The 23,249-nt window shown below is 35.8% G+C and overlaps 2 protein-coding genes across 29 annotated transcripts in view; one reads left to right on the top strand and one right to left on the bottom strand.

The window, feature by feature from the left end:
* ZC3H11A (zinc finger CCCH-type containing 11A) overlaps window positions 1–12,609 on the bottom strand; it is a 29,638-nt gene extending 17,029 nt beyond the window's left edge. For 2 of the 28 annotated variants that reach the window (XM_087889493.1, XM_087889507.1), the window contains exons 1-6: window positions 12,285–12,605; window positions 10,055–10,118; window positions 7,768–7,818; window positions 5,957–6,158; window positions 4,284–4,403; window positions 1,066–1,189 (exon numbers count right to left, since the gene is read on the bottom strand). In XM_087889493.1, coding sequence (XP_087745619.1) covers window positions 1,066–1,189; window positions 4,284–4,403; window positions 5,957–6,010 — 298 coding nt within the window. In that variant the 5' untranslated portion in view covers window positions 6,011–6,158; window positions 7,768–7,818; window positions 10,055–10,118; window positions 12,285–12,605. Of the gene's footprint in view, window positions 1–1,065; window positions 1,190–4,283; window positions 4,404–5,956; window positions 6,159–7,767; window positions 8,154–8,969; window positions 9,026–10,054; window positions 10,119–12,284 lie in introns of all 28 variants that reach the window. The other 26 variants (XM_060687273.2, XM_087889504.1, XM_060687268.2 and 23 more) reach the window with 23 other exon arrangements.
* On the top strand, window positions 12,589–15,992 carry SNRPE (small nuclear ribonucleoprotein polypeptide E). The gene is made up of 5 exons (XM_034414519.3): window positions 12,589–12,863; window positions 13,912–13,938; window positions 14,550–14,612; window positions 15,169–15,247; window positions 15,741–15,992. Exons 1-5 carry the CDS (start codon window positions 12,810–12,812, stop codon window positions 15,794–15,796), a joined length of 279 nt encoding a protein of 92 aa, XP_034270410.1. The 5' UTR covers window positions 12,589–12,809; the 3' UTR covers window positions 15,797–15,992.
* Window positions 15,993–23,249: the final 7,257 nt, after the last annotated feature.

Raw genomic sequence — 23,249 nt, 5'->3', positions numbered from 1 at the left:
CAAATAATTCATTTAGTTTGATCAAACTCAGAATGAATTCATTAAAATCTGTGAGAATTTAGTAATAACTAACATAAATTCCATGATTTCAACAATCCTACTCAAAGAATAGCAATGCCTGAACTCAGTCCATTACTCATAATACACATAGGGAGTCCTCAACTCATGACAGTCATTTAATGATCATTCAAAGTTACAATGATCTCAGAAAGGATGTTTTATGGCCCGGGTAAAGCACTTCTGGCCATTGTAGAACACTGTGCCACCCTTCTGCAGTTAGGCATTTGGCAACAGGGTCACAACAGGTTGCCAAGCATCCCGCAATAATGTGATGGCCATTTGCAATCTTCTCTGCCAACTTCCCCAGAAAGTTAATGGGAAGCCAGCAGGGATAGTTGCAAGTGAAGGGGATGATGGGGAGCTGCAATCTTTCACTGGGCTGAAATAATAGAGCTGAAAACTTCAAGATTTTAGCTCCATTCCTGTAGCTCCTCCAATTTTAAAATCTTACCTCCTCTTAAAAGTTTTAAGCTTTTATACGTATTATTTATATTTTAACATTTATGTACACCTCAAAGATTTCCTCTTTGAGGTAGATGGGTGGTATTTTATTAAAAATAAAATACAATAAAGTAAATTGTAATAGTGTAAACTAGATTCAATTACATTTTTTTGTCTATCCACTTGTATTTATTTTGCTTACTACTTACCTCTTACCCTCCTTACTACTTATTCTTATACTGTACTTTGTAAAAAGTTGCTTACTCCCAAAGAGAATGGCATAGAAGTTTTCTTTGTGTATATGATATGAAGTTATCTGAATCAAATGGGAAATTTTCAACACAAAAAGTTCAGCTGATAAAGTTACTTTCACATAAGCAACAAAAGCCTGGATCTCTTCCACTGGATTATAAACCATTTATTAATCTGGAACTCATAATTATTATAAATTGGGTCAATTTGGTGGGATGTTACAGTCCTAATGAATCCAGAATAGTTTTTGTTATTATATCTTAATATTTTATTAAATTACCACAATTTTCCAAGGAAAAACATTTAACTTACTCTTGCTTGGAGGTAAGAAAAGCCCATCCACAAAACGTCCCTTGTTGTGGTGAAAAGCACAGTTCAATTTCTGACAGCCCAATGGCTGATTCTCCCAATAGCACGGTATTTCGCTGCGCTTTTTCTGAAGACAAACCACAAGTTATTAATTATATATAGAAGAGCCTGCAAGTTCACAGTATTAAGAAAGCAGCACATGCAGTGCATTTAGATGATACAAAAAGCCCCAATAAACTTAATACAGTTTACCAGAAGGCACACTGCTTGTTGCTAGTGGATGGATGGGGAAAACTGAGTGGCTATGAGTTTTGGATCTACATCTAGGAACTGGAGATTTTCCATCTTTGGCTCTGAATGGAGCTATGTGGCTCCACATAGACCTACAACACAATTTGGGGATTCTCCTGGATACACAGAATTATACAAAGAGCACGTGGCAACTACAACACTACTTTGTATTATCCACTATTCCTGCCTGTTGTCACTGCCTTAGTCACCTCTGGGCTAGATTATTATAATACACTATTTCTTTGTTTGTTTATTTTTATTTCATCCAACGTTTATTATTGTTATAAATAACTATAAAGTTATTTTTTTATGTAACTAGACATATAAAGGACCCCACAAAAAGGTGCCAGGCTTTGAACTACCATGTCAGCAATAAACAATCCTGAATAGGATTCACACCTCACACAGCATCTGTGGGGGCCCTCTGTATAAATGAGGCATAGTATCTTCTCCTCAGTGTGACTCTGAAGGCCCTTGTCGAATTGTAGATTACATTGTGACCAACTGTAAACTGAAGGCATATACCAGTCCACTATCTGATTTTTTAAATATAAACAATGCTGTGCTTAAATGGTTAAATGGCCCAGACACTCATATTTGAACATAGATGTTTTTAACATTTATATTTTATGGTGTTTTACTAATCTAGGAGAAATGTTAATATATATTGCTAGTCTATGTATGATATGACATACACTAAATAAATAAATTTATAAAGACCTCAAGGCAGTGAACATACTACTGCTCCTACCTCCACTGGTTTTCCTCACATTAACCCTGTCAGGTGAATTGGGTTGAGAGAGATGGGTTTGTCCTTGAAAACTGGAAGCTAGTTGGTCCAGAATGCAATGGTGCAGATAGTTATGGGCACACCTCAGTACGCCCACATAACACTACTTTGCAAGATGCACTGGTTCCTCATCAGCTTCTGTGTTATCTGTGGATAATCTCTCTAATGATATCTGCATATCCCACTCACTCTAATGCAGTGGACATACTTTGAGTCCTTTCATTAAAATAGGGCCAAGTAAAGGGGGCCAGTAATAGTGCCTATAATAATCATCCCTAGATTTTCAATTGACCCTGACCCTGCTGATCTTTAGAAAGGCCTTAAAAGCATGGTTATTCCTTCAAGCATTGGGACCAGGATGAATAAGTTTCCATTAGGAGTATGTATGAATGCAAATCAAGTAGCCAATTATTATTGTTCATTGTTTATTTGGGTTACGGGCAGGGGTGGGTTTCAAATTTTTTTTACTACTGGTTCTGTGGGCGTGGCATGGCTTGGTGGGTGTGGCTTGGTAGGCGTGGCATGGGAAGGATACTGTAAAATCTCCATTCCCTCCCCAATCCAGGAGAAAGTTACTGCAAAATCCCCATTTCCTCCCGATCAGCTGGGACTTGGGAGGCAGAGAATAGATGGGGGCTGGGCCAGTCAGAATTTTTACTACCGGTTCTCTGAACTACTTAAAATTTCCGCTACCGGTTCTCCAGAACTGGTCAGAACCTGCTGAAATCCACCTCTGGTTACGGGGTATTTCTTGTAAGCTTCCCTGGCTGTTCAAGTTGGACAGCCATATAAATTATTTAAACAAGGCTTGAATCTGTCTTATGCCATTCAGGCAAGATCACAAAGATGCTATCAGTAACATGGTCCTTACAAAAAAGAATCTGAATTTGTCATTTTAACACAAAATATAATTATATTACCTAATTTTTTTATTTAAAAAAATCAGTTTCCTTCTGCACGTTGAGACAATTTTAATCAAAATAGTCAGACCCAAAGGACAACATGTGGTAGTCCTCTAAGAACGTTCAAGTCACAATCACTCACATCTCCTAAATGTATGTCAGAATTCAGGAGTTTTTTCGAATGGAGATGTAACAAGGAAAAGAATCAGCATACACAAATGTACAGTATATAAATACAGTTGCTTATACTAGTTCTTATATAATAATTTTCGCCTCTCTCTTATTACATTAGAATTTATGTCAGTTTACCAAATAAAAATTTTCTTTCTAGGTCCTATTATCAACTACATCCCCCAGTATAATTAGACATGTAACATGTCCAGAAATATGAAAGAAAAAAAAAATGTTTTGCTTTGAAAAATCAATAAATCTTGTACAAATGGAAATATATATTTAGTTTTTAATATCCTTCACAAATAAATCTGATGTTATCAAATATAAATTATATTGCTTGATTTATTTCAAAAATATGTTTGTTTATAAAAAACTGGAAAAATACAGTTCAGATAATTTTAAATGTATTGATGAATTAATTTTAAAACATTTTTAAAAATCTTGTGATGAATGAAAAAGAAGAAACTAAGGATAAGGATATGGCATTTGATGTTCTGTCTAATTGGTCTTACATTCCAAACCTTTTTTGTTTTGACTTTTGACTTTTAGTAAAGTTTTAACTGCTTGTATTGAGACAAACTCTGAAAGTCCTTCACATTTAATCTACTTTTTTCCAAATATAGACTATTTTTGTCATTTAACTATTCTACATTTACACTTTTAAATTTTCTCTCCATGGAGAGCTCAGAAACAATGGGAAAACAGGCAGAATGATTTACAGGCCTTTGCCCCTATAAATACAATAATTGTATACTATAATCCTGCAATTAAAGAGATTATAGCCTCTTCCAATTTAGGCTGTTAAAACATTTAACAGGCACTTTTCCAAATTCAAATTTATCTAGAAAGATGTTTTGAAGCTCTGATGTGAACTGTAACATTTATGTACAAGTGCAGTATTATTTGTACTGATGGTCTGTGAACACCCTCCTATGAAAGTTGAAACAAGGCCATAACTAAAGTATTGTAATCTACTTAATTTCAACAATGCGTGCTTTCCTCCCAAATGCCCAGCTTGTAAGATTAAATATACTGCTTTATTGTGCTGTTATATAAGCACTTACATCAATCTCCATGTGTCTAAAGCGGCAGATACTCCTGAAGCATCGACCTTCCTGCCAGAGCACACACACAGTTTCATTTCCAAGGGCAGCTTCACAGTGACGAAAAGGGCAATTATCCCCCTATGAAAAAATGGTAGAGAATGATTAAGATGTATGGGTGAAATCCAATACCATGCAAGACTTACATACATAACACCTTTCCCTCAGTCGATCTCCCTGCGAGACCTACATTAAATTTGAAATGAAACACTCAAGATGTAAACTTCACTTTGCTCACATCTTGAGTGTTTCATTTCAAATTCAATGTGGTAGTGTACAGAGGCCAAATGCCAAAAAAATTATCATTGTCCCAATATATACAAACCAGTGGTGAAATCCTCCTCGGATCGCCACGTTTGCTGCCCGCGCATGCATGGTGCGCGGCAACCATGCACTGCACATGCACAGCACACACCAAAAGCACACTGCATGTACATGTGCAGTGCGCAACAAACACGTGCTTCACGCGGGAAAAAAAAGACTTCACTAGATAAGTAGAATAGCAAGGGGGGAACAGCTGTGCCGTGCGATTTAGCTTCGCTAGAAAGCAGGATTTCCTGCTTTCTAGCGAAGCTAAACCGCGCAGCACAGCTGACCGTCAGAAATACCAGTTTGGACGAACCAGTAGCTTTTTAAAACTACCGGTTCACTTTTTTTTTTACTACCAGTTTGCCTGAACTGATAGTTTTTATTACTACCGGTTCACCCAAACCGGAGCAAAACGGTAGCATTTCACCCGATACAAACCTGACACTCTCTTTCTCAGTGTGTGTGTGTACGAATGTGTTTGTGTATGAGAGCGAGCACATCCTATGTACTTATGAAAATGAAAAAACTAGGAAAAAAGTGTATTCCAAATGATGAGAATAGAATGTTCCTGACTAGCAAATGAATTATGATTTAAATAATCAAGTTAAATCAAATTAAAGCTATCCCATTGAGCAATCATAACATAAAGGTAGATTTAAGAATATTCTTTGTTGCATAAATATAAATATAATAAGATGGATGGCAATAATTTCACATCCTGAGTGATTATTCAAAATGTGAAGAGCAACTCCAGCCTTCAATACTGCAATGAATAGCAGCCATTCATTTTTATGTGAGAATGGTTTGCTGAATTTGCTATAAAGTTCCATTTTGTACTATGAAATCATGCAATGTGAAAGTGGCAGAAAGTGCTGCAGAAGCAGGGTTAGTTCTTCTGATGCCCCTTCCCCAGCTTTGGAATGGCAAACAAAAAAATAAATCAATGAAAGAACACTTTATTTTCCATTTATCCGTACTTTGGATATATGAATATATAAAAGGTTTAGAAAATAACATAATACTTATATGTGTATAAAGAATACAAAAAAAATGATCGTTGTATCAGCTCTTTACTGGCATTATGTGAATAACTATACCCAAAATACAATAAATAAGACATGTCAATTATATTTGCCTAAAATAAGCAAGTTCCATTAAGTTATTTTTGCATTTCCTATACAAAAACATACTACATATTTTCCATACCTACATCAAGAAATTCACTAAAATTAATAGGGGGTTGTTAAATTGAATATGGTGCAGTTATTGAGTTATACTTGAAATAACACAAATATGCTTAGAAGACTCAACTGCCATTAATATACCTTGGTACAAGTAGAGTAGAAATAGAAGTAACAATCATCTCCTTGGTTAGACATATTCAAATTAATTTCCTTCAAGTTTAAGGTGTAGAAACAAATGGCTGAATACAATTTGTTATTTTTCAGCGATGGTTAATCACAACGATGTTTAAAATGGCACAATCTTCTATACCAGATTTAGCAATATCTTCTTTAAAATATAATCCTGAAAAACAAATGAACAAAATATTTAAATATCACTGAAAATGTTACATTTGATAGAAACATCCATTTCCATAAAAGTTTAACTCTAATACATACTGATTTTTTAAAAAAACTAGTCAAGTTATTACATGTATTTATAGGTACACATAAAATTTAGAGCTTATCTTGAGGAAGATATGAAGGAGCTATTAAGACTTGGAGAAAAGATTACACAGTTCAGAGATGGAAGAAAACATGAGAAACTCAAAATAAGCCCATTTTAATTGGGCAGAGAGAGATTTGCAAGATGCCTTACAACTGTAATGAAGCATTCCTGGAACCCTTGTGGTGTTTTACTTCTCAACTTGGCTTATCTTGAAAGGCTGAGGTATACACCCTAATTATAAACTCTAAATGACTTACAATCTGATAATATCCAAATACAAGTCAGGATACTAGCTATCACCTATACAAGTAGTTCTTGGCTTACAACCTTAATTGAGCTTGAAATTAGTTGTAAGTTGTGTTGGTTGTTAAGAAGTCACATGACACCTGATTTTACAGCCTTTTTCATGACAGTTGTTAAGCATATGTGGTGATTGTAAAGTTGCTAAGAAATCCATTGTCTGCAAATATAAATATGGTCACATGAAAAACTAAAATTACTGCTAGACACACCCAAAATGTAATCACAAGACCAGAGGAGAGGTATGACTGTTGAAATTTCAAATCTGGATCGTAAGTTAGCCTGGGGAGGTCTGTCTAACTTCGAACAATTGATAAATGACAGAGTCAAAGACTACTTGTAAAAGCTGTCATGGGATAGCACTGGCTTGTTTGTGAGATGACCTTCTTGTGTCTGCTTGTTTTATAAGGTCCAGCAGGATGAGCATTCTCCAGGTCCCTTCCATTAACCAATGTCATCTAAAGCCTCTTGTTGCAACACCTACCCTATGGAACAATCATCCTTGCTTAGGCTTCTGTAAGGCATTAAGGACCTGGCTCTTTGCCAAAAGTAGGCCTCTTGTGAATAATGAATGCATTTAATTCATTAAGAAGGGCTTTCTCTGTGGTGGCTCCCTCTCTCTGGAACATCATTCCCCCAAGATTAGAATGACCCCCATTCTTAACACTCTTCTGGAAGGCGCTGAAGACCTGATTCTGCCAGTGAGCCTGGGGAACCCAGAGCAGGATAGAGCCCATTAAATGGCTCATGTGATCTGCTGTCGCCGGTGCAGGGTGTAATTTTATTATATTAGATTAATTTATTTGATTCTTTTTTATTAGTTTGTTTTAAATGAGGTTTTATATTCTGTAAGCCGCCTTGAGTCACCATGTGCGAATAGACAGCAATATAAATTCAATAGTTGTTTTATTATTATTATTATTATTATTATTATTATTATTATTATTATTATTATTATTATTATTAGGGCTTTGCTCTATGTGTGCAATGTTTTCCAATTTGTCTTTAATATCATTGTAGCTACTTTATTGACTGTTGGCAGCCCAGTCATGTCAACTTGTAGCTATATAAATCTATATAATAATGAAATATTTTAAAATGCTATGGTTAAGTAAAATGTTATTTATGTTAATGTGACTTAATTCAACAATACAGATTGAAATACCTTGGTATGATCAGCAGATACTATCTTCAAAAACTTCCAGTTATTTTTCTCCTGTAGGTCGAATCAACACTCAATCCATAAAATAGCAACGGGATATAAAGACTTTTCTTCCTCACATTGCCAAGGACACAAATCTCATCCTCATTCAAAATTCAGATAAAGGGTGAAGTTAAAACTACTGGAGAAAGTAAGTCCATTTGAATAGCCAGGGAAGCTGGAAACAGTGGTTAATTGCCTCTTCAAAATAAATAGTTCATTTAAAGAGGAACTTCTGTTTCAAACCAGCTGCAAAGAAGATCGGTCTTCCACAGCCAGGGAATTTTACTTTTTTTTTTTTTTTAATTAAAACACAATATTTCAATTTCTGGTCTTCAAGTTCTCTTCACCTATTGAAAAAGAGAAAAAAATCTTCCCCGGTCTTTATTAACTGCATAGTAAAAATATAGTAGCTTTAAGGTCAGACATGTATATACACATGAAGTCGCATATTATGTGTTTATACATGTAAAAATGCATATTCAAGAGCAGTATTAATAAGCTGCATTTCAACAAATCAATCTTCCATGTAATTACATTTTTAGATGAATAGTTTATCATACAGTACAAACATAAATAGGTATATTCATACTGCATGTCAAACTTTAGACATGTGTGCCTTGTGAGAACTATTTTTAAATTAAATGGATAAATATTTTGTACAGTATTATTTGCAATTGCAAAGCAATATATTTGGCAGCATAACATTAAGAAAATAAAGCATTTTACGTTCAACCTATTCATTTTTTAAAAAAAATAATTTAAAATTTGTTCTTGTTGTCAATGCAACCTTTCCCTGAAAAAAAAAAGGTGTTGCTGCTTTTCAGCAACAAGATTGAAAGGATGTCTCTGATATAACATCCTAACAACGTTTTTACAGTCACACAGCAAATAAGGTGTGAGTAAATCAGAACAGAATTTATTCTTTTCAAATATCATTTTGCACATGTAATTTTAATGAATGTAGAATAGTAAGTTGGAAAGTTTTACTCCAGACAAAATAATTTGCCTTTGAATATTTATAGTATGATATTTCCCCAACTCTAAAAGAGTAGAGGGATTTTTTTTTAAAAAAAATATTGTCTGTGTTGAAATTCAACAATAGGAATTTAAGAAACGTCATCTGTAAAATTGCTTTTTATTTGCATTTCTTTTTTTATGCATACTTTTTTATGCAACTTGTCTTGCTGGCACAAAATACTAGTACTCCAGATGGAAAAATCTGAATGAAGGAAAAAGGTTTCTGTCAAATACATATTATTATTTGCCATAATCATTCAATTGTAAACAAAATATATATTTTTTTAAAAAAATTATAATTTATTAACTGTTTAAATGGTTAAAAAAAGTTGTCCTTTAGGTGCACAAAATTTAACACATGTATCATAACAAGCAAAATTAAAATAATTTTGTTAGGAGCATTTCATGTTCATATACACTGAATCATTTGGGGAACAGTATTATGGTACCTGTCCATTTAGTATATATCCCAAGCATTACTGTTTGTTGTAAGTAATTTAAGAAAATACCATCTTTCCAACTCCAAGAATGTGAAAAAGGTTGTTTTTCCATCTTTTAGTGCAAAAATAATATGTATTATTGACATCAGGGAAGTCAATTTCTGTACTTAAATGTCATTTTTATAAAGCTGAGTAATTTTGAATTCGGTTGGTACAAAATCCTAAAGAGGGCTATTAACCTTTTGGAGGGGAACTACTATTTCTAGCAATATAAAGTGAATCATCTAAAGGCAGAAGCTTTCAGATTCTAAATTTTCTGCTCATTTCAAGTTGCACCACTTGACTACAAAACATCAACAATTATTATGTCCAGATAACACAGGATGTTTGTATGTTTACATGATTCTTTGAAGCTGTAAATGTAGAAGAGAACGCAGAGCTGAGGGGTAGAATTCAGCACGTCATGGTCATGATCAGCTTAAAGACGCTGCCACCAAGTCCAATCCCTTGAATTCCATTTACCATTATCTGATGTCAATTTAATAGTGAACTTTTGTTGATTAGATTCTTGTGATAGACTTGAGCCTATAAGCTTGACATATAGTCCTGATCCTTTGCGCCTAATAGTAAATACTGTATAGGGAATATTTTCAGCTACATTTAAACTGTTCAAAACAGCCAAAATTAGAGCTATCATTCTGCTAATTAACTTGCCATTTCACAGCACTAATTTACATAACTGCTAAAGCTCTAAGTAAAATTTAATCAAAACTGTGAAAATATGATCTGACCTTGTTTCTTGAGTGGAGAGAATTGTTGTCCTGAAAGTACTGGTATCCAATTTCTCAGCTATCCCTACCAATATATAGGACAGTATTTATCAATGTAAATTGTCTAAAACTGTTTTTTATGCTTTGATAATTGTTGCAACTAATTAAGTCTTTCCTCAATTACCACACTTGCCAAGGGCAGCAAAACTTAACAGCCTTCTGATGGGGGAGATGTGATTACAATAATGTTTGCATATATCAAACACTACCTCTAAAATTATTTATAGCATCCATATTTGAGAATGTTAACTCTATATGTATATGCACCTCTGAGTAAGTTCTTTTTAGCTCAACTTAATTCTAAATATTCATGGATTTGCAAAGGAGCCTACAGAAGTTGTTCCTTGAAACAAGAATCTAGGAAGACAAAAAGTAATGCTTAAATTTGCATCCATTTCCATCCATGAGCCAAAAGTGGTATGTTTGTTAAGAAAGCCTTTTTGCAGGTGTTGGAGGGGAAGAGCAATAGACTGATCAGAAATATCGAACCATCTCAAAGGGCTGAACAAGGCTCATATGCAAGGATAGCACTAGTCACATTCCTTTTGTACTCTACTGTCAGAGACAGCCTATAAAAATAGGCATGTTTTCACACTAAGCTTTCAATATGAGATAACATAGAAAATAGAATGTAAATTCAGAATAAAATGAATTTTCTTTGCTCTATAACTACATTACGGGCTTTTTTAATCACTACCAATACAAATTTTACCACCACTACTAATACAAATTTTAAGTAAAGTCCACTCTGGCTCACAAAAATTGTTTGATGTTACATATTAGATAGCTTTTAAATTCTATAAAATCTGCCTTATATGTTACAGCACACTCCCCTTCTAGAACACAATTCCTGTTGGCGGTGTGTTCTATATGCCAGGAAAACAGGCAAAATAGGTTAGCCATCATGGTCAGAATTACCCATTTTGCTTGTGTTTCGTCACAACTGTTTTGTTTAGACAGAAGCTGTCTACTCATAGCCAGCATTTTCTTTTTATATACCCTGTAGTTAGTGCCCCTGTGCACTTGCTAACTAAATATCAAGCATGGAAATCTTCATTTAAGAAACAAGCAATTCCAGCAATATGGTTTTACCATATTACTTATTTAAAAAAGCTCTTCCGGATATGGCCCAGCTTTCTTTTATAACAGCTCCACAGTTTGCTGCACTTACACTGCTACAGAAGGCAATGACAAAATACTTTCACACAGTTGCCAAAAAACCTGCATGGATCTGTTCCTGTAGTTACCAGGCATCAAACTCTGCTTATGTATATGTGTCTATGTGTGCGTTAAAAATTTTAAAAAATCAATCAATCAATAGGAAATAAATCTGTTAATCTACAGCAAATACAAACAGATTATTACTTTCTATTAGATTAATAAACTGTTTTGAGTATCTTTGTGCCAGCCTGCATACTAGAAAGAACTGCATTTTCTAATCCACTATAATTACTGTATCCTAGAAAAACTGTTTTTTAAAAAAACTAGTAGGTATAACACTAATCATTTCCTGGATGCAAAACATCTTGCAATCAAAGGACACCATTACTTTCCCTAAAATGGTATCTTGTGGAAGTATAAATTAATTATCCTCTAATATTAACCTTCATATTCTAGCAAATCTCCAATGTCTCTATCATAATAAGCACTATTCTATTTTTTAAAAATATGATTATCAAACGAACAAGCACTGTCTATAAATAACCAGGTGAGGAATTTTTAAATCCCAAAATTCACAATGTTTGCTAGTTGTTGTTTTTCCCTACAAACCCTTCAGGGACTAAGGAATGGGGTTAAAAACAATTATTTAACCAAAGAAGGATTAAATGGAAGGGGCTGGGAATACAGTGGTAATGCTGTACCGCTTACCTAAAAAGGTAAAAAAAGAAAAAGAAACAGATGGGTTTTTTTTTTCCCCAGGCGGGCTGGGATAGGAGTGGGAAGCGGGAAGAAGAGATTCTAAATAAATTAATGAATCAATAAAAAGATCAAAACACCGTTTGCAGAAATTAGGAACTGGGCGTTAAAGGGAAAGTTAAGGCGAGAACGTAAGCAGAGCAGGCCTCAGGAAAAGCCGGAACAGGGGAATAATAAACACAGGCCGAGGCCCAGACTCCGGGGCCTAGAGAGGAAGGCGTCCCTGACGAAAAAGAATTCGATAAATTATACGCAAGGAAGCCGCTGGCCTTACATCGGAGACAGGGGGAGGGGACCCAGGTCTTTGTCACCCATGCGCAGGGACTTTACCGAACCCCGAGAATGTGACGACGACGACAGCAAACTCTCGGTTCCCGCAGCACCGCGCTTCGACCGTGTTCCTCTGAGAGGCGAAGATTAAACTCCCCGTCGCCGCCGTTAACGTCGCCGCTGCCCTCCTCCAAGATGGCACCGCTCCCTGACGCCCAGCTACTTGCCAGGAAGGAACATGGCTAAAGTAAAGGAGGGGTTTAAAAAAAGGGGGGGGCTAGTTCCATTCACGTGACCCCTTCGCTCTCACCATTATGAACGAAGCAACTAGCTACACGTCGCTTCCGGTCTACACCGGAACCTCTTCAGTACGTCGGCGGGTCGTGAGCTGCGCGTGTGCGGGAAACGGAGGACGGTGGTTTTTTTCCCCCCCTTTTTTTTGTTTTCTTTCTTTTTTTTTAAAAAAAAAAGAAGCTTCTCGGCGCTGTTTTTTTTAACTTCTCTCGTTTTGCTATCCTGACTGTCGGCCATGGCGTACCGCGGGCAAGGCCAGAAGGTGCAGAAAGTGATGGTGCAGCCTATCGTATCCTTCTTGTGGCAAGGCGGAGGAAGCGGGCTCTCTTTGGAAAAGGGCGGGGCGAGGCCCGTGAGGGGGATGGAGGCGAAGGAAGGGAGCGGGAGGCGGCATGCCGAGAAATTGGCACGTTGCTCGGTTTCACGTGTTTTCTGGAAGGACTTTTTGAAGGTGGGGGGTGGGTGGCTGAAAGAAATTGCTAAGCTGAAATTCTGTTGGTGACTCAGCCAGTCAGTCACGCGTGCTCGGCTTAGTTATGGTGAGAATAAAATAGGTTGGCTGAGAAAACCGCCATGAACATCTGGGATATGCTACTAGATCAGTGGTGAAATGTAAAATTTGTTACTACCGGTTCTGTGGGCATGGCTTGGTGGTGGTGGGGTAATAGGACTGAGTGGGCGTGGGCAACTTTTTTTTTTAACTTTTAAAACCATTTTTTCTACACCTCTTCGGCTGAAGAGGTTGTTAAAAATGCTTTTAAAAGCCTCTGAGGATCCCAGCTGAGTTGCCTGATCGGCAGAGGCTTTTTTTCCTTTTAAAAGCATTTTTTCTATAACCTCTTCCGTGGTTAAAAGCCTCTGATGAGCCCAGCTGAGCTGCGCAATCATCAGAGGCTTTTTTTTTTTTTTTTTTACTATTAAAAGCATTTTTTCGGCCAAAAAGGTTGTAGAAAAAATGCTTTTAAAAATTAAAAGCCTCTGATGATTGCACGGCTCAGCTGGGCATGAGGGAGGGGCAGGGATTTTTGCTACCTGTTCTCCAAACACCTGCCTCCATCTCCATCGGGCGAAGCAGTCCGAACTGGGAGCATTTCACCTCTGTACTAGATTGAGTACCTAAATATAATTAATCCGGTTGGGAATAGGATTAACATGGCTAAAATCGACTCAGAAAAGCAACTGCTTGTTTGATTCTGCAGTGCCTCAGCCATCAAGATGCTTTCATTTTGTGGGATTTCTTGTAAAATGACGAGTTGGAAGAAGAAATGTTGAATTTCTGTCAGAATGAATGGGGGTGCTCCTTTTTATATGTCTTTTCCTAAATTTATCTGCGATAGAACCTCATTTTTCGCTACCTGCAGAATGTAAGTATACATAATTACATTTTTCAAATTTAACAACGTATTTGTATAATTACTGATACTTAGGACACCTGCATTTGTGGTGTACATTGAGAAGTTTTGTTCTCTTTGTATATATCATACAATCCCTCCCCCTTTAGCTTTAATAGGGAAGTGACTAATTAATGTGATTGAAGCAATTTTTGTAGAAAGCTAGTAAATACATTAGTGTGCATTTCAGAAATGTTAAAAAGTATTTATCATTGTAGGTAACAAAAAATATTAGCTCAAAAAGTTAAAGGCAGTAATAGTGAGTTTTGAGCTTATTCTTTCAGTTTCTTTCAAAATCCTTGCTTCTGATAAAAATATTTTGTATTGTAAATGGTTTTAAATTAAAATATCCTTATTACGCCTTATGTAAATAACTTTTAATAAGGGTTTCATTTTTACTGAAAAATATGGCAGTGGAGAAGACTCAATAAAACCAGTTGTTTTGGTGGGGGCAGTGGTGGTGGTGGAGTTTCACTGCAATTTCTAGGTACCAGAGAGCCATAAGAACTTGGGCCATGCAAATAAGATTGTAAGCCTACACAGAATTCCACAATGTCATAGTTTCTTTGCTGTTTACTTTGCAGAGATCCCGGATTCAGGTTTGGCTATATGAACAAGTAAACATGCGGATAGAAGGCTGTATCATTGTAAGTGTTGTAATTGCTTTCACATACATGTAAAGAAAAATATAACTTAAATATGATTGCAAAAAGATCATTTTGTTTTTAGTTTCTTATCTCAGACTAAATGAAAACATTAATTAGTACAATAAAACATTTTTCATGAACCATCATCATTTGGAGTTAATTGTGAAAAACCATTCATTCTAGTGTTATCTGGACACTTATTGTTCTTGGGTTAATGCTCTGAAAGCCTGCATCAATACATTTTCAGGGGTGTTTAAAACTGACCAACTGTTAAGTACTAGCAGTTATTTTCTTTTTCTGAATATTTAGTTAAATGATTATTCACTTTTTTATTGTTGCTTCTGTGACTTGTTCATCCTATTTCATTTGTGATACATCATTTTATAGTGGAATTTTGATAGTTTAAAAGGACAAGATGGAGATATTTTAAAATCAGAGTAATCTGTCCCATTTGATGAACCTAACTGAATCCACCATTCTTGCATCTTTACTACCATCCTTGATGTTGCTTCCTTCCATTAAATGTATTGTCACATTTCTGTGTTCTGGTTCACAGGGTTTTGATGAATATATGAATTTAGTTCTGGATGATGCTGAGGAAATTCACTCTAAAACAAAATCAAGAAAACAGCTGGGTAAGTGTAAGCTTTTCTGTAGTACATATCAGGCATCCTTTTTCTTGTTACTAGTAAAAAATAAATGTTAATTTAATTTTGTGAAAATCCATATTAGGAATTTCAATTTTGCATTTGAATATCAGTGAACAAGCCTCCAAGTAGGCTTGGAACTGCCATTTCAGAGTTCCATACATTTAATTGGCACATTACTTTAGGTGAATAATACCAAAAGCTGCTGAAAGGTCAAGGGTAGGCAAAGGGTGAATATTAATCCCTCTTTCTTGCCAAATATTATCCATTAAGAAAAATAGTACAATTTTCCTGTAAAACTAGGCCAGGACTGAATGTGGGGATTTTTTTTCACTGCATTCTAATAGTACTCATTATTTAAGTAATCACAACTGAAGAAAGCTAAATGAATTATATTGCTAATCCTATCATCTAATATCAAATAAAATGCCCATACACTTTAATATATTACATTTTTTAATCATACTCTTTGCCTTTGCAGGTCGAATCATGTTAAAAGGAGACAATATTACCCTTCTGCAAAGTGTTTCCAACTAGAAAATACCTAGTATTTCTGTTGTAATATTAATGTTTAATCTTTAAAAAAATGTGCAGGCTTAATGCTATCTTTTCTGATTTGGTATCTGAGGCAAGAATGAAGACAGCAACTTAGTACATATGTCTGTAGTTTTCAATAACTTTTTTACACTGGTGTGTAACTATTTCTTTATAAATAAATGTTTTTGTTAATATATTTACCTTCTTTATTACTATTTGGACATAAATTTTTGAATACAGATAATAATACCAGCAATAAACAGTTGTATTAGAAGATGCAATTGTTTAAAGTACTAGTCAAAGAATATATAGCTTGAGAGATCAGATCCTAGTTTATGAGATACTGTGAAAGGAGTATGATGCTCTCTGAATAGAAAATTTGATCAATAGCGTCAGACTAAAACTTAGAAATATAATAATGTACAACTCCCTTATAACATACGACTATTGTTTCTTAAAAGAAGCATAAGTTTATGACTAAACCTACACACCTGACTGGATCAGAAATAACCAATTTGTTTTATTTTAGAAATCTTGTTTTCATAACATTTGGGTACTGGGTTTGCTTTATTAAGTATTAGGATTTGACTTATTAAGTATTAGGATTTTATATGATATCTGTGTTGAAGTTCAAGTTTCCTTTTTGAGAAAAATGTAATCATCCTTACATTAAGGAAGTTCACATATTGGTTGCCCTGCTTTGCTTTTGTTATTTATTGGAGGTCGCTGTTCTACACAAAACATTAAAAAAGCAGCTTGACAAGTAAAGTTAACTTCCTTGCTTTTTAGATGAAAAGTTCATCTCCTTAATTGCTGCTCTTTGTAAGTGATATGTTCAGAGAACTCTTTATTCCCCAGAATAGAGAAAAGGAGGAGCGACTACTTCCTGAGGAGTGACTACTTCCTGAGTATAGAGGTTGCTCAAGAAAGTTTTAAAAATAAATATGGAATGAAGATTCAATCACTGAGTGAACACAATTGTTAACAATAATTTGGTATCAAAGCTCAGTGAGAATCCTTAACAAACCTTAGGTCAATAGTACAAACTTGGTTGAAAGGGAACAAGAGGAAATAACAGCTTTTCTATACTGTATGTAACTCCTTGAAAAATAGAAGTAAAGATAAACACTTATTACTATATTTGAGACTTAACCGTACACATAGCATGTTTCTGTTCCTACTTGAAAATTATCTGGCATGTACAGCAAGGGCAACTATATAGCAATTTCGGGAGAAAAATATAAAAACTGGAACTGCAAGTTACCATCCTTCATCCTTGTGAAAGAAATTGACTAAACAAATACAATGGTAAATTAACAAGTATCTCTACAAGGAATAGAAGCAAAGAAGCAAATCCAGTTGTATATGCTAAAACTGATAAGGTGATAAATGATTCTTGAGCCATTCTGGGCTATTTTGTAAACAAGGAAGGGATGATGCAAAGTTGGAAAAAGGATGGCCCAAAATCCATTGACTTGAAAGGGTCCTGGATCTAGCTCTTAAATTGTTATATAATACAGTACATCTACTTTTTGCTATTCTTAGCAGCACTAGCATATCTGATGAAGCCACTCAAGTTCTGAAAATGTTTATTTAATTGGTTCACTAAATAGCGGTCCACCTTTTGTATAATTGGAATTCTAGGAACTGAGACACAGATCACATGAGAAGCACCATCCCAGTGCCTTGTCCGTAATATAACTCTGGCTCAATCTTTGTTAAGAGGTTACAGGCTGTGTGTCTCTGTTTCTTCAACTCTTTGTCAGTGATCTATGAAGGTATTTTTGTCCTCAATATCCCTGAAATGCAATCAAAAACAATTGTATGACCTATTAACAAAGCACAGCTAATATTTCAGCAAAGGACCTAAAATGCAAAAATATAGTAGACAAAATAATAGTAAATTTAATTTAAAAATCAAGTCCTAACACCTATGAATATATAAAGAGTCTGGAAAAAATCAATAAACATCCAAACATAAAATGCACCAGTACATAAAATAATATTTTATTTAGATTCAGTAATTAGCTGTACCACTGTGCTGTGAAACTCAAAATTTTCACAATGTCTGCTCATTAGAAAAAAAGTTAAGTAAAAACAAAACAGCCACTTATCCAAGTGTACAATTCTAAACTGAAAAACCAAATCAAAACCATTTTGATAACCTCATTTCAAAATGCAACTATAGGTAGTTTAAATCCACTGAGAAAATACCTAGATCATTTTAATTTAGAAAAAGAACAAGCTAAATATATCAAATGTAATGCATGGAATATAAGAAGGAATAGAGGAAAGTTATATTAAACTGCAGTCATTCAATAAAGTGGAATGAATGGATAGCTGAAAATAGATAGGCATATTATTTTTTAATCCAGTATTTATATGGTGAAAATAACCTGGAAAACGCAACAGTCTTCACCTTAGAACACTTTTAAAGAAAATAAGACTAATCAATAAAGAATAAGGTTATTAGTATTTCTAGTCTTGGCCATTCAACTACCGGCTGCTACAGCATATGAATGGGAAATTGATGTAACATTTTGGAAATCCCTTCTAAGTGGAGTTGGTTTCTTTTCTTTCTTCTTCTTTTTTTTTTTTTGTAAACGGTTTATCAGATTGCCTCTCCCAAAAGTGATTCTCCGTAAATGACTCTCAATTGCAAATACAGCATCCTTTTCTGAATGAAAAAAAATTATGAGACAAGCTAATATATATGATATTTTGCTGTATTTCCTTCTTAGTTTCGTTGGTTTATGCCTTCTGCTTCCATTACATATACTGTATTTTGCGCAGTGATATTATTTTCTTTAGTCATATATTTTCTTTAGGACATATATTCAGGTTCCTGAAAATTAAACCTTGTTGACTCTTGTGAGAATGGAATGGAAAGGAGGATTTGATTCTATCAGAAATGCTGCATAGTATGAAGAACTTCCAAAACTTATTAAAAAATGTAGTCATTGTTATGGACAGCAGGGGGCACACGTGCCTTATGGTAGTTTGTCAGCAATATGGTTCCCACAGTACTGCTGTCTGCTGCTTTAAAGGCTCCAAAAAAATATGGAAGGAGTAGAAATGCTACCAGGTACATGTACAAATCCATATAACTTCAAAAGAGCATGCTTGACTCTTTCTAATTTGCCCTTATCCAGAGAGATTTCCATTTTACCAGCCAATAGAAAGTAAAATCTCCAAAAGTCAGATTTGCTTCACTTTTTGTTTCATACTGCTTTGCAAGTTGTATTGTTTTATAATGTATAGGACGGTTATTGCTCTCCTCCCTGCAACTGAGCAAGAACTGCCACATTCATTCGGGATGAAATCACTGTAAAAGAGGACCTTTATAACATGACATAATCCTCATACGTTTCAATATATTTGCAGAAGTTGTCAATCCCAGCCTGCATCTTGAAGTTGTGGATGTAATTCATCACTTTTTCATCAATACAAATTACTTTATGGTGGAAGTTAATAGTAAATGGCACATTACCTTCTACGAAGTGAAGTCATCAATTCCTCCTGCTCAGTGATACTGATGTTGAATTAATCCTGGAAAGCAGATCCCAATAGCTTTAGATAAGGGTTTTCTAGCCCTATCTGGTGAAGTCCGGTTTCTGTCAGGAATGTAGGAAATAATTGTCATGAACATTCTATGAACATGAGCAAATGAGTAGTTGGTCAGACCATCATTTTATTTGTTTACAAGTGAAACGAAGAAGGATGGATGCCATTCAGATTCGAGACCAGAATCCATTACCTGGCCATTCCAACCTACTGAATAATATGAGTGCCATACAACTCCATGATACATAATTAGGATTAAAACCATACAGTCAGTTAAAAAATAAGATAAACCTAATTTCAGAAGGGAAGAGTTCAAGTGCACATAAGACAAGACAGCGAAAGGAAAAGGATTAAGATTACCTAATTTTACATTGACTCCCCCGCCTAGCCACGCCCACAGGAAAAGATAGGAAAACTTTTGGAATTTCCAACTATCTACCCCCGCCCTCCCTTCGGCAGTCACCCCCATTTCCTCTCCTTTAGCATCCCTGGCTCTAGCCCCACTTCCCCACCACTGCCTCTTTGTTCGGGCTGCTTACCTTCCGCGGTGGCTGGTCCAGAATCCGGAAGGCAAGCTGATTGGAGTTTTTGGCGGCCCCCAGCCAGCCACCGCTGCTGGAAAGCGGCTGGCAAAGAAGCTTTTGTAGGCCATCACGGCCGCCAAAAAGTACCAGAGGTCGTGGAAAAGCTGCTGCTGTCGCTCCCATGTTCTTCGCACATGCGCATCCCATTGGACTTGCAAGGCAATGGGATGCGCGTGCACGAAGAACGCTGCAATGAACATGGGTGGGGCAAGCAAGTGGCGACTGGGGGACCGATTTGGGGGCATGGCCAGCTGGCCATTGCTACTGGTTCGGCAACCTTGGCCAAATTTCCACCAACGGTTCACGTGAACTGGTGCGAATTGACTGAATACCACCTCTGATGAATATGGAATAAATATAAACCCAGGTTGTGGCCCCAAATATCTTTATAGATCTCTGCATAGGAAGCATTCTATAGAAAAGAAACAGCAGGCAAAGGAAACTGTTAACTGGTTAAATCTAATAAGACAAGAAGATGATGAATTTAAGATGAAGTCAAGAGAACAATTGACTACTAATGCTCAATTTTTTACATAGATAAATAGGTAATGGGAACTGAACAACATGAGACAATTTGAAAATTAACTATGTACAAATGGTGAATATGTGATTGCAAAGATGTATAAACATTTGTTAAGATTTATAACAAGGAACAAGGACTGCATGACAAAATGTCTAGCAACTTTGTTTATAAACACAGAAATGTGTAAATGTGATGAAATTCAAATTATAATTTGAGATCAATTTTTTTAATAAAACGATGTATCTTTAATGTATGACACCAGAGAAATTATCAAAATGCATAAAGTTACTTCTAGCCAATGTTGGGAATCTGAAAAATATGAATATATAATGCAGGGTGGATTTGAACAAAAATAGAAATTGATACAAAAGAAAAAAAGAAAAGAAAAGACATTGATACAAATACATGATGCAAAGATTTTAAAAGATTGTTCCTCATGTAGTTGTATATGTATATATTTGCAGTCAGGACTGTCCATCTAATGCGAAGTAATCAAATAATTTAAACTAGCTACTTCTCAAGAAATACAGTCCACAGAATATTTTGTGTGTAACCTTTCTTCAAGCAATAGGGGTGCATTCATGAGGGGGTCTGGGATTGAAAGAAGGTTGCCATGCCAAATAGAACACACTATCAGATTTCCTTTCCATCTAAAAGTGCAAATGTATTAATGAACAATGCTAGTTTCAGATCAGTGGGTGGACAGCTTTCCTGTTAAGGCCATGAACTGCTGTTTGATACGGATTCGGTTTGGTCAGATTTCCTGTGTGACTTAAAGGAAGTCTCCAAAAGTCTATTTTGCATCTAAGGACTAACAACACTTTTATCAGCCAACTAAATCAATTTAATAATTCTGGCTTGTATTATAAGACCTGAAAAGTCCAATGTTCTCAAGCCTACGTTTCCCAAAGGAAGGAGGATGAATTCAAAAGGGGAAATCAACGAATGAATGCTTAACTATTGCTCTATGCATTGATTTTTCTCCTGCAAATATGTCGCTTGTGGCCCCTCCTTCCTCCAATTAGGTTCATTTCAAGGTTGCTATCCCAGCTGTTGGAAAATATTATAGAGGTCCAGGGGGATGAATATATACTCATGGAAGAATTGGCAAGTTTGTATCTCTTATTTATCTGACCAATTCTCCTCTACAAATGACATCTCCTTTGTATTTCATATTTGGTAATAATATATACCTCCATGCCAATGGCTGCATCAGAAATAATACTACTTCATCTACACTCCTGGAGCCACAACAGTTTTATCCTCATATAATGCCTGAGACTTGTAGTCCTAGAGTTCTAGGTAACTGGCTTACATTACTATTTTAAGATGAAATCCAGATGAATGACATACGTGTTGAAGCCATGGTGAAATTAATTCCTGGTTGTATCACAATATGCCCTTTTGGGGTCTACTTACTGTCACCCTAACAGCCCTACTTTCTTTTAGTATTGCTGTACAGTTTTTAGTCAAAATGTTAGATATTTGTCATTTAGGAAGCAAAGCTTTTTCTGCTAGGGAGTAGAACCTAAAACTAAGGAGAAATTTCCTGAAAGGTAGAACAGTTAATTAGTGGAACAACTTGCCTCCAGAAATTGTAGGTGCTCCAACACCGGAAGTTTTTACGAAGAGATTGGACAACCTTGTCTGAAATGGTATAGGCTTCCTGCCTGAGCAGGGGGTTGGACTAGAAGACCTCCAAGTCCCTTCAAATGCTGTTATTCTGTTATCCTTAAGCATTGAAGAAAACTCAAGCTACAGGGGCAGTTCGTCTGTACCAGTCTTCATCATCGTACTACTAGGATCCAATGATAGACTAAGCTCCTTTATTATCTTGACTGGAATGCAAACATACATGCATGTAGCCAACTGCATTCATTTTACAGCTCCCAGAAGCTGTTCAGCCCATGATTTGGGGGCATTTTCAGATTCCTGGGGGCAGAATGAATGCCTTGCAGATGCTTAAAACACTGTTTCACCTGTTAAATATCCCAAAACTCTTTCCCAAAGAGTTTGGGATGCGGTGCTCCTTGCCATACAAAGTTTGGGATGCGGTGCTCCTTGCCATACAAAGCCTTTGGCAACTCATGAACTGACAGCATTTACGCATCCTTACTTTGTCCTGAGCATTGCTTGAATATGTTCAGTTTCCATTTCTTGAGAAAAAAAGGTCAAGTGAGAATTATCTAAAAAATTGATCAAGGCAGGTTTTTAATGGCAGCAGCTTTTACATTTTGAGAGAGAGCGCTAGGCCTGATGACTAAATCTTGGTGTGTGGAAGGGGGATGGAGCACATGCATTTTTGCTCTTGGTTTGATTCCCCAGCACCAAAGCAAAGAGATGAAGGATGCTGCCTATGATGACAAAATATTGAGCAATTAGGTTTGAAGTTATAATGTTCACTGCAGCATTTGCTACCAAAGATAATAACATGATTTTATAGATGCATTTGAAGATAGAATACATGTTTTTCAGTCTAATCACTTGTTCTTATCCACATAAACTATGGGGACTTTTTGCAAAAGAGGAAATGGGCATCTGAGTCATCAGGCTCACACCTATTCCTGTGGGCATAAGAACAACTACATTTTCACCCCCTCTTCTGCTCTCTGTGTTTTCTGTTTCTTCATTCTGTTCCTTTTGTTTTCACATAGAACAAGTGGTCAGCAATGGACAGAGAAAAGGAAGTCAAATATTGGAATAGCTAATTGACAGGAATAGGATGGTATTGTCAGGAGGGAGAAGTTCTGAAGATTTATAATTTCTCCTTCAAGTAATGTCT

This window comes from Pantherophis guttatus, chromosome 3, assembly GCF_059756535.1.
Source record: "Pantherophis guttatus breed Tessera chromosome 3, ASM5975653v1, whole genome shotgun sequence".
Classification (NCBI taxonomy): domain Eukaryota; kingdom Metazoa; phylum Chordata; class Lepidosauria; order Squamata; family Colubridae; genus Pantherophis; species Pantherophis guttatus.
This window is presented reverse-complemented; position numbering and strand designations above follow the sequence as displayed.

Excerpts from the sequence above, each read along its gene's own strand:
- SNRPE (XM_034414519.3), top strand. The coding sequence starts at position 12,810 with ATGGCGTACCGCGGGCAAGGCCAGAAGGTGCAGAAAGTGATGGTGCAG. Across the intron at positions 14,613-15,168 it reads GGATAGAAGGCTGTATCATT|GGTTTTGATGAATATATGAA; the intron begins GTAAGTGTTGTA and ends TCTGGTTCACAG. Across the intron at positions 15,248-15,740 it reads AAAATCAAGAAAACAGCTGG|GTCGAATCATGTTAAAAGGA; the intron begins GTAAGTGTAAGC and ends TTGCCTTTGCAG.